We start from the raw sequence: 11,738 nt of genomic DNA on the forward strand, positions 1-11,738 counted from the left end.
GTAGAAAAATTCCATTATTATTCACAATTTCATTTCTAAAAAATAATTTATCGGAGCAATGTGGTTAAATTGAAAACTCAAAAAGTACTATTGAATTTATCTTACTCACATAACCAACAGAAAAAGTGTGTAGAACACAAAATGCATTATAATCCTTAAGAAAGTGGAGGAGAAGAGATATGATTAAAAGAAGGAAACTGCTATGGTACCCATGATAATTGAAAAGTTTTGGTACTTCAAATTATGTGAACAAATAAATTTTAAAAATAAATTTAAAATAACATAAATTTTAGATAAAAAAATTTGTAGAAGATGAATCAATCAAAAAGACTAATTCAAAAAAAATAATCAAAAGGCTAATTTTCATAATAAATTTTATTTATATGTAATAAAATTAAAAAATAAAAAATAAAAAATATAATAATATTATAAAAATATTAAAATAAGAAGAAAAAAATAATAAATAATATAATTGAAAAATTAATTTATATTATAAATTAAAAAAATTAATACTAAAAAAAATTAAAACCTATTAACAAAATATTAATATTAATATTAAATTATTTAATTATAATGGATACTACATTAAAATAAAATTTAAAAAATATAAAAATAATTTAAAGATATAGAAAATTTTATAAAGATAAATTATTAAAAATAATAAATTAAAATAAAAATAAAACAAATAATTATAATAAAAAAATATAAAATATATTTGACTGTTCCGGTACTCATGGGGTACCATAGAGTTTTCTTTAAAAGAATGATATGGAAAGATTTTAATGAGATTCTAGTAATCAATAAAAATAATTTATTTCAAATCTTTTTTTGAAAAACATTAATAACCTAGATAATAAATATATTAAAAGAAATATGTCACATAAATGTCATAAATGTGTATTATGAGGAGTATTGTATATATAGGGGTTTAGGGTTTATTATTAAGATAAGTCCGCAATAAATGGACTTATTTTTTAAGTTCGTATCCGGCCCGCCAAAATCTACGGATAACGGATTGGTCTGCGGGCCTAAATAATAGTTAAAAAAATAAATTTTTAAAAAATAAAAATATATAAAATTAGAAGAAAAAATATATTTTTTATTTATAAGCTAAATTTTATCATATAAAAATTTATCAATAGTTAAAATAGTTTAAAATACTAAATATTAAAATATTAAAATAAAAATAATTATAAATACTTAAATAATAGTACCAAATTTTCAATAATAAAAGCATCAAAATGCCATAAAAGTAATTCAATTGACAAATACATACCAACTAAACATAATTTTAATGTCATCATAATTTAAAAAATTAAATACACAACTTAATATTAAAATCATAATATTTAAAAATATTAATCAGTGAAGTCCGCAGACTAGCCTGCGAGCCCGCGGATTAAATCCGCCAAGTCCGCGAACTTCATGGGTCGGGCTCAAAAATTAGACATAGTCATACGGATTTGAAAAAAACGGGCCCGTTATCCGCGAAATTTACAGACTTATGGACTGGTCTGCAAACTCGAGTCCGTCTACTCATCCTAATTATATATACAATAAAAAATAATATAATAAAATCTATAATTCTTAAAAATATGTTGTGACAACATCACACTTTACGAATAATTTTAATATTATATTATAAATAAATAGATATTATCCTCACTCACTTTACCACCACAATACATTATAGAGGTTAGAAGGGGTAGACTTTTGGATTATTTTTTATTATTGGATGTTAAGTAAATTCATAGGATAATATTAGTTAAGTAGAACAGTTGTCTAATATTTCTTAAAACTTGAATAATAATAATAATAATAATATAATTTACAATAAAATATAATTTTGTATTTTCATTTAATTACAAATTATATATATATAATAAATTTATTGTTTTTATAATAATTATTATTAAAAATCATGCCAACGATAACTTTAATTAATAATATAAATTATTTACACTTATTACATTTTTAATACTCAATACATACATAATTTTACTCTAAATTATATTATTATCATTACTATTCAAACTTTGATAAATATTAAACAATGATCTACTTAAATATTTGTTCTTCATACACATTTCTCTTAATTTTAAGATATTTATCGATTTACGGGTTTTCATTTATTTTAAATATGTAAATAATTCATAATTATATTTTGTCTCTTTAAATAAAAACATTTTAGTATAATAATATTGTAACTAATATTTTTCCACTCACGTTTATTAATTTAATTAGTGTTGTATTTAATCTTCAAATTTTAAGATACCATGTTGCAAATATGATAAAAAACAAATATTAATATTTTTCTTAAATACATCGGAAGTGAGCTCGTTACCTATAGTATTTTTTACTTTTATTTCTTAATCACTGTTTAATAAAATTTATATTATATATATTATTTTACGAATATGTTTAGTGTTTGGTAGAAACATAAATGTGAAATACTATATGACATGACAGATATTCGTTGACTAAGCTTAGTTCACTTTCTTCCCATTTCCACGAGGTACATGACCTTAATTAATACAACCGAAATTGACAGAAAATAAAAAAGAAAGATAGAATTGAAATAATTAAAAAAAAATGTTATTAAGATTATTTAAAAATAAAAAGGAGTAAATAATTTTTATCTTCCTATTTTAATAAATGAAAAAAAATAAAACATAAGTAACTTATATAAAAATATTAATTTAAAAAATTAAATATAATATAAAATTAAACATTTTACTTAATATTTTAAAGATTTTAACGTAAAAGAATATTACACTGTAATCTAAAGACATAATACTCTTAATTTCGATTCTTATTTAAGTTAAAATATTTAGTCAATAAAAATTTAGTAAGCATAGATTAATTTTTTATTGTTTGAAATACTGTGTAAATTATATTTATGAAAGAAAAAAAAATCTATCATCTAATTACCAATTATCTTGCATGGTAAAATTGGTTAATGATGTATTTAATCATTGAAAATTTGGTGTTGCAAATCTTAACCGAAGTTCCTTATTCCGTGTTTACCCTCAAAAGCTTAAGAAGCTATATATAACTCAGTAGCTACTACTTGTAGTTCATCCTCCTTTACGTTTATTCTATCTCATTTTTCCTTCATACTCACTCTCACAGGTTAACTTCAACTTGTTAATTTTAGTTTCACTTTTCCTTTATTTTATTTTGCCAATAATAATTTAATATCTTCTTTTGGGTTTAAAACTTGATTTACTTGATCACAAATGTCATTTATTGTTTGATTATTGTGCAGGATTTACCTCAATGGCACCAAGTTCTGCAGTGCCAGATGAACAGGTAAGCACTGCATCATGCTTCCAATGGCTGATTATTAGTTTTTCATTTGATGACAGTTTCCCTTCTCTCTTGACATGCTGCATCTTTGTTTTTGGTAAAAATGAAAAATTGCATTTGCAATTGCTATCTACCACCCATGAAGGGTTTTAGAAAATTTCATAAGATATTATGGTTGTTGTTGTTGGTTTTGATGTTAAGGTTGTTGTTGGAGAGGAGATTGAGCATGTAAGGGTGGTCACCTTGAACAGGCCAAGGCAGTTGAATGCCATCTCCCCAGAACTGGTAGATCTGATTTGCTCAACTTTCCAAAATTTTCTCTCTCTGTTGAGTTCATTTCATCTATTGCATCTGATATCACTGCTATTTTTTAGTAAAAAACTAAATTTAAATGGTTTCAGGTTTCTCTGCTAGCAACATATTTGGAAAAGTGGGAGAAGGACGATAAAGCAGAGCTAATTATCATAAAGGTTGCTGTTTACTTAATTACTCTGATTATTATTTAATTAGAATGTATAAAAGGTTTTTACAATATATCTAATCGTGGATTATTATGAACATATTTGAATATAAGTTTAGAAGAATTTTTTATAGTAGAAAAGTTCTAAAAGAAAAAGGTCTTTTAAACTAGTTTCTATTCAGGTTCTATATATGATAAGTTTGTTGATTTTTGTAGTAATTACTTTAAGAATCATATTTATGATGATATATATATAATTGGTTGACTATATAATTTTTTTAAACTAGTGTGTAAAAATTAAACTTATTATTATTATTATAGTTTCAAAAGAAGACTTACCACAGAGATTGAACCTGCACAATTTTGCTGTCTGTGCTACAACGTCACTAACTGAAATTGTTGAAATAATCTAGTGAGCTATTATTAATGTTTTCTTCTTTATTTTTTTATGACTGTTTCTCTTATTATAACCTACCAAAATGAAATAATCTACCTTCTTGCATTTGTTGTTTTTCACTTATGTACATTCCACTCAATTGCTGTACAATTGTTTTTCCAGGGTGCTGGTCGGGCTTTTTGTGCTGGAGGGGATTTGAGAGTGTTCTATGATGGCAGGAAAACAAGTAAATGCATCTTTCTCTATAGGATTTTCGGGAATCTGTGCAAACAAGTTCCCTTAGAGATTTCACTTTTTTCTACAGAGAAACACTAATAACACATTTTTTTTAACACATTCTTTACTATTAGATGAAATTCATGTGGAACCACTTTAGCAAGTCTCTGATGAATTTCACTTGATAATAGAGTTGTTAAAAATAATGTGGTTTGAGGATTCTCATTTTTTTTTTCTTTTTGAGTGAGCATATGTAGATGATATTTAGAAGAGAAATAAGTAAGATGATATCTTTTTACATCTAGTACCTTTTGAAGTAATGCATTTTTTCTTCACAGAGGATGCATGCCTTGAAGTGGTCTACAGATTTTACTGGCTTTGCTATCACATTAACACCTACAAGAAAGCCCAGGTTCGGTTTAGGAACTTAATTCCACTGTCCTTAAAAAATATAAGGCTATATGTTCTTGTGAAAATAAGTTAAGTCTCATTGTTTTATTGAATGGTGCTATTATACTATAACAGGTTGCACTTGTTCATGGAATTTCAATGGGTGGAGGTGCAGCTTTCCTGGCCCCATTGAAGTTCTCAGTTGTAACAGAAAAAACTGTGAGTATTTCTCTTGTTAGATATCATTTTCTAAATCCATTTTCAGTTAGCTTTGTGGTATAATTCTTAATTTTTTTGTGGTGTGTTCAAACAATGCTTTGAAAGGTTTTTGCCACTCCTGAAGCAAGTTTTGGATTTCATACTGATTGTGGCTTCTCATACTACCATTCTCGTTTACCAGGGCATTTAGGTAACCAAAATCTCACGAAGAATTCTTGTTTACCTTGTGCTCTTCAACTGTTTTGAAATTTTTTCCCTCTTATACTTCTATCTCCCTAGATGTTTATCCTTCCTTGACATTAAAAGTGTCTTCAAAATTTTACTGAAATAGCATAAAATGATTTTAAAATAAAGAAAAACTTATTAGCAGATTACATAGAAAATTAGAAATGAAATCATGCATGTAATATACAGGTGAATACTTGGCACTTACTGGAGGAAGGTTGAGTGGGAAGGAAATAGTTGCTGTTGGACTGGCCACCCATTTTGTTCCTTCTGAGGTTTGATTATCTTCAATTTCTGCTACTATTACTTTCTCTCATTTTATAAAATTTTCATCTTAAAAAATAATAAATATATATATATATATGTATATATATATATATAGTAATAATAATAAATTATATCTATTAGTATAAAAAGACTTCATCATAAAGTTATTTACGAACAAGTCATTGATCTAAGATATGAGGTTCGAGTCTTGTGGTTGAAAAAAAATGTGGTTAGAAGAGAAATCGTTATGGTCAATCAAATTTTTCAGTAGAGATTAGTTATCAGTAAAATCGGTGAATAAATCATACCAATAAGATAGTTACAAAAAAAGAACAAGATTTCATTTTAAAATTTGCTTTAGATCTTGATAAACGTTAGACCAGCCCTTATTAGCTTAAATAACTAGGTGTTTGCTAGATATATTATGAGTTTTAAGTGCTAATTTGAATGATGATGCTGACATTTTTGGTGTACCAGAAAATTGCTGAGCTAGAGAGGCGCTTGATTAGCTTGAATTCTGGTGATGAGAATGCCGTAAGATCAGTAATTGAAGAATTTTCTTCAGAGGTTAAAGTTGATGAAGAGAGTATCTTAAACAAGTAATCACTTTTTCATCGATGATCTGTGCTTTATTTTCTAGTTTTATTCTCACTGCTACCATCAAATTGCACTGTGCCCAAGACAATAGTAACCTTTGAGATTTTTAGGCAACCAATAATCAATGAGTGCTTCTCAAAGGATTCTGTAGAGGAAATTATAAAATCATTGGTAAGTTTCTTAGTATTTCCATAAGAATATTTTTATCTTATTGCATGCTGATTCCTTTGTGAACCGTTATATATGACTATGTGCTTTAATCTGAAGGAAGTTGAAGCAAACAAGGAAGGAAATGGATGGATAGGTGCAGTTTTAAAAGGGATGAAAAGATCATCACCAACTGCATTGAAAATAGCATTTAGATCGGTAAGGATTTTATTATTAGACTTTCGTAAGATCTTAGACTGTACTCCAGGTACTGAGGGCTTCAAATCATGTTTGGCAGATAAAACTTGAGGTTTACACAAATATGTTTATATGTAACTACAATAATTTTCCCTTCTAGGTGTTTACAAGTATTATCCTTCAAATTCTATAAGAAACTAAAATCAAGACAAATAACAGAAAATGCATAATCTGTTAATCACTGAGTCTTGGATATGTACAGGTTCGTGAAGGAAGGAATCAAACACTAGCTGAATGCCTAAAAAGGGAATTCAGATTAACAATGAATATACTGAGGACTACAATATCTGAGGATATGTATGAGGTAATTGGTGTTGTCTCAAATTTTTACAGAAAGAAGCTCAATGTTGTAAAGATTTTTGAATTTGTTCCCTACTAAACTCTGATGAAAACTTTTACTGTCTTTTGATGAGAAGGGTATTAGAGCTCTCACCATTGATAAGGATAATGCTCCAAAGGTATTTTCTCTCTTCTAAAGTGATGAGGTTATTTTATGATATTTGTCTGATAGGATATTTTATGAGTGTTATTTTTATAAGGTTATTACACAAACATACTCCACAATGATAAGATATTGTCTATTTTGGGTCTAAGCCCTCACGGTTTTGCTTTTGGTTATTACCCAAAAAGCCTCATGTTATAAGTTATGAGGGTTGTTATTGCATCCAACCTTACGACTCTGATACCACTATTGGAGTTATTTTATGGTATTTGTCTGAGGGAATATTTTATGAGGGTTATTTTTATAAGATTATTACACAAACATACTCTACAATGATGAGATATTGTCCGCTTTGGACCTAAGTCCTCACGGTTTTGTTTTTAGTTATTACCCAAAAGGCCTCATGTTATGAGTTATGAAAGTTGTTACGGCATCCAACCTTGCGGCTCTGATACCACTGTTAGGATTATTTTATTGTATTTGTCTAAGGGGATATTATATGAGGGTTATTTTTATAAGGTTATTATACAAGTATATTTTACAATGATGAGATATTGTCCGCTTTAGGCCTAAGCCCTCACGGTTTTGCTTTTAGTCATCACTCAAAAGGCCTCTCTAACATTAGAGTATGTGTGTGTTTTATAAGTTGTTATTTTTTCTCTTATTTTATCGATGTAGAACTTATTTGTATCTCAACAATCCTCCCCTCAAACAAGGGACCTAACCTTTCATGCAACGAAATTTATCTTTATATATTACATTATATGTTATGAGTTATGAGGGTAATGAGGGTTGTACCTTTCATGCAACGAAATTTATCTTTATATATCACATTATATGTTATGAGTTATGAGGGTAATGAGGGTTATTGTCGCATCCAACCTTGCAGCTCTGATATCACTGATGGAATATTTTATGATATTTGTTTGAAGGAATATTTTATAAGTATTATTTTTATAAGGTTATTACACAAACATACTCCACAATGATGAGATATTGTTTGCTTTGGGCTTAAACCATCACGATTTTGCTTTTGGATATTACCCAAAAGACCTCTCTTACATTGGAGTATGTGTATGCTTTATAAGTTGTTATTTTTTTTTTATAAGATGTGAGACTTGTTTGTATCTCAACATAAAGCATGCACACATGTTTCTTCTATATGTATTGGAACTGCCAATGTTGTTAGATATGCATTAATGAAAGATGGAGTCAAACTAATTCATTAATGAGTTTAATAGATATGTATTAGTGTAAAAGTTTGTATACAGTTAACTAATCAAAAATATCTTTAGTATGATTTTTATGATAGTTATTACAAAATCAACAAACTTATCATATTGGTAATTTTTAATTGAAAAAGTCAAGGCATGTATTATTTAATCTTCATTAACTTAAGTATTCCTTTCTTTTTCCACTAATCCCATCCATAAGTTGAAAGCTGTTACATGGATATTGTTTGAAAAAGTTCCACTAAAATAAAAATGATCCAGACTTAAGAAAAGGAAAATTAAATTACTTTTTAAGGTTCTTACATTCATAGATGAAAATCAGCATTTAAAGGTAGGGCTATCTCAACACACTAGCTTGTTTATATTTCAACCTTTAGAAAAATCATGCATTTATAACCCACAAAACTTGACTAGAACACTGCTATATCCATGTTTGGTTAGGAAATTATACATGCATCAAAGCCAGTCAAGGAATGCCAATTGTGTTGTTAAACAGTAATTATAAAAATTAAACTCAAAATCAACTGGCTACTAGCAAAATCATGTCCAAAATCATTAAAAATATTATAATTGCTGTGTCTTTTATAATACTAAATTACAACCTTGTTCAGTGGGAACCTTCATCGCTGGACAAAGTAGAAGATAGAAAGTTGGACTTGATCTTTCAGCCATTTGAGAAGAATTTGGAGCTGCAGATTCCAGAAACTGAGGAATGCAGGTTGATTGGTGTTTTTGTTTCAATAACCATGTTTTCTTAAACTAAATTTTTCTGTATAACCAAAATTTCTCTCATTCCAAACAGGTGGGATGGTAAATATGAGAATTCACCTTATGCTCTTCAAAATTGAGAAATTCCAATCTCTACTTAGATGTTGCTTCTTTTAAAATTTCTCCAAAGCTATGTCATGGATTTCTCTATTTTCTGGTATGCATTTATCCAGGCTACTGTTTTATATTCATGAAAAAAGTTCAAGAACAGCTCTCTAAGTTTGTTGCTACTATGTTACATGTATAGTAAAACTATGTTGCAAAAGTGTAATGCTCCCCTATTTATTTCAACTTGTTGTCAAGTTTTTGAGCAACTCTCATGTTTATGATTAGTTCCTCTTAAATAAATTTTTAATTAAGCTATTTAACCAAATTTCTCTAAATGAAAATTGTTGAGGTGCAAAAAGATGAATTGAAGGTTACATTCAATTGAATAGTTCCATGATATGAGACACAATGAAAAGCTTTCTGAATTACATTTGGTTAATTACTCCGATTCCTATGTAAGAAAATAAAAATGTATTTTGAAAGTAGTTTGTCAAATATAGTTGATAGTAATTTAGTGGACACTAAACATTACATGCATCATTGTGAGAATTAACAATCAAGAAGTGTTTGATATCAAATGAGAAATCAAGATTGTTAACTACTGCTTTAAAAGTTTGAAACTTTTAAAAGTCTTTCAAACAGTAATTTCTAATTCCCCAAGAAAATAACTATGATAATTTTCAAATGGATGATAATGAAAATAAATAATAAATTACAGTGAGGTTACTTAGAAATTAAACTCAAAATAAAAGTAAAAATAAGTACTATAACATCTCTCATTGTTTGAACTTGGCATGAAATGGATTTTCGGAGTTGATATTATGTAGTTGAAATCAGGGAATACAAGATACATAGAAACCCACGTTATACGGACAAATAGATGAATATATAAAATTATTGATTAATGGCATTTGGTATGTGTATAATTGATTTCATAAAGCTAAATTTACGATTATAATTTTATATTTAGACAAGAAAAAGCTAATGATAAAATTTATTGTGGGAACAAGATTCGAGACTCTGTATGATGAGTTAACAAAATTTGACTAAATTATATTTTTAATAAAGATGTTTATTTTATCAATCTAATAAATCGGACAATCTAAACAAATCAATATTCTTTTTTTCGTTCAAGTTTAACTTAAATCAAATCAATTAAACTCGATATTAATTAGTTCATGTATTGAATTTACATGTTTAAAATTTGAATCAAACTAATTAATTATACGTTAGTTTTTTATCTTTAATTTAGTTAACAATTAATATATATATATATATGTGTGTATTATTTTGATATTTTTGTGCTACAATATGTAAATATTTTATTCATTTTTTTAAAAACTTAAAAAAAATCTAAGAAAAACTATATTCTAAAATATTGAATGTCATTTTCATATACTATAGTGTATTTGAAATCTTTAAGTAGATTAAGAAAAGAAATTAAAAAAAATTATATTACAAATTTATCAATTTACTTAAGTTTTTACAATATATCAATTTAGTTAATGTTTAAAAATCTACTTACTTTGAGAAAAAAAATTATTTTTTTAAAAAATATTTGATAACTCGAACTGAACCAGCTCAATCTTAAACCCTAAACCCTAAACTAACCCAATCAATGTCAAATTAGTTTGGGTTAAGCAAAAAAATTTATGAAATTCAAATCAATCCAAACCAATTAAGTATTATTGATTCAAATTGGATTTTCACCTAAATTCGAACCAACCTAACCTGTGAATACCCCTAATTTTTAGTTCCTCTGTTTATTTTTAGAATTTAATTTAGTCTCTTTACTTTTAAAAAGTTCAATTTGATCATTTTATTTTAAAAAAATATTTAATATTATCTTTGCATGCAAATTAACACTAATGAATTAATAAAATTAGCTAAAAGGATAATATTAATTATTATTTTTTAAATTAGAAGATCAAATTAAATATTTTAAATATAATAAAATTTAATTAAACATAAATAATTCAATTTGATTATTTAATTTTCAAGTGATATTCAATATTATCATTCTATTGAATATCATTAATGTCTTTAATATTAATTTATACGGGAGAATAACATTAGGAATTTTTTAAAAAATAAAATATTTAAATTAAACAACTTAAAAATAATAAGACTAAATTAAATCTTAAAAATAAGTAATAGAAGAAAAAAATATAATTTAACCCAAAATTTTATGTTCGAAGTTTGTTGCTTCCCTCTTCGGCAGAAAAGTTCACACTTGCGAATTAATTCCGTACACTCATAAGATTGATATTTTACATTGGCCGAATGAATGTACTCTATTGACTCTTGTTAATTTCATTTACGTGTATATTTCCCTCTCTTTCTCTTAAAACATATATATATATATATAATAAATTACTTCATTCATCCCATAACAAGTAACACCTTAAGTTATCATCTCATAATAAGTAAGTTAGACAAATCAATAAAAGTTAATAAATAAATAAATAATAATAATTTTATAAATTCACTCTATTATTAATCTGCATCGTCATTTTAAATAATAATTTTAAAGATATAAATGAAAAAAATTAATATTACATTAAAGAAAACTAAAAAATAACACTTTCGAATTTTTTTTTTATAACAAATACTTAGGACAAATAAAGTAAACTTTAAAACATATCAATAAACTAGGTTAGGTTTAAGATGGTAATGGAGTTCTATGAGATAAGGTAATAGGGTATTTGTTCTCATTCCGTCATATAAAAATTCATCTCATACCTGTATCGATATCTATTAAGT

The 11,738-nt window shown here is 26.3% G+C and overlaps 1 protein-coding gene across 1 annotated transcript; it reads left to right on the forward strand.

Annotated features, from left to right (window-relative positions):
* Positions 1 to 3,021: 3,021 nt before the first annotated feature.
* Positions 3,022 to 9,241, forward strand: LOC109811258 (ATP-dependent caseinolytic (Clp) protease/crotonase family protein). Its single transcript, XM_020374947.3, has 16 exons — positions 3,022 to 3,132; positions 3,269 to 3,312; positions 3,511 to 3,594; positions 3,711 to 3,779; positions 4,329 to 4,392; positions 4,721 to 4,794; positions 4,908 to 4,991; positions 5,097 to 5,181; positions 5,406 to 5,491; positions 5,961 to 6,082; positions 6,191 to 6,251; positions 6,348 to 6,446; positions 6,688 to 6,789; positions 6,902 to 6,943; positions 8,771 to 8,877; positions 8,962 to 9,241. The coding sequence occupies exons 2-16, from the start codon at positions 3,280 to 3,282 to the stop codon at positions 9,005 to 9,007; spliced, it is 1,158 nt and encodes a 385-aa protein (XP_020230536.1). The 5' UTR covers positions 3,022 to 3,132; positions 3,269 to 3,279; the 3' UTR covers positions 9,008 to 9,241.
* The last annotated feature ends 2,497 nt before the right edge of the window (positions 9,242 to 11,738 follow it).

Source organism: Cajanus cajan, chromosome 2, assembly GCF_000230855.2.
Source record: "Cajanus cajan strain Asha chromosome 2, NIPB_CcT2T_4, whole genome shotgun sequence".
In the NCBI taxonomy this organism is placed as follows: domain Eukaryota; kingdom Viridiplantae; phylum Streptophyta; class Magnoliopsida; order Fabales; family Fabaceae; genus Cajanus; species Cajanus cajan.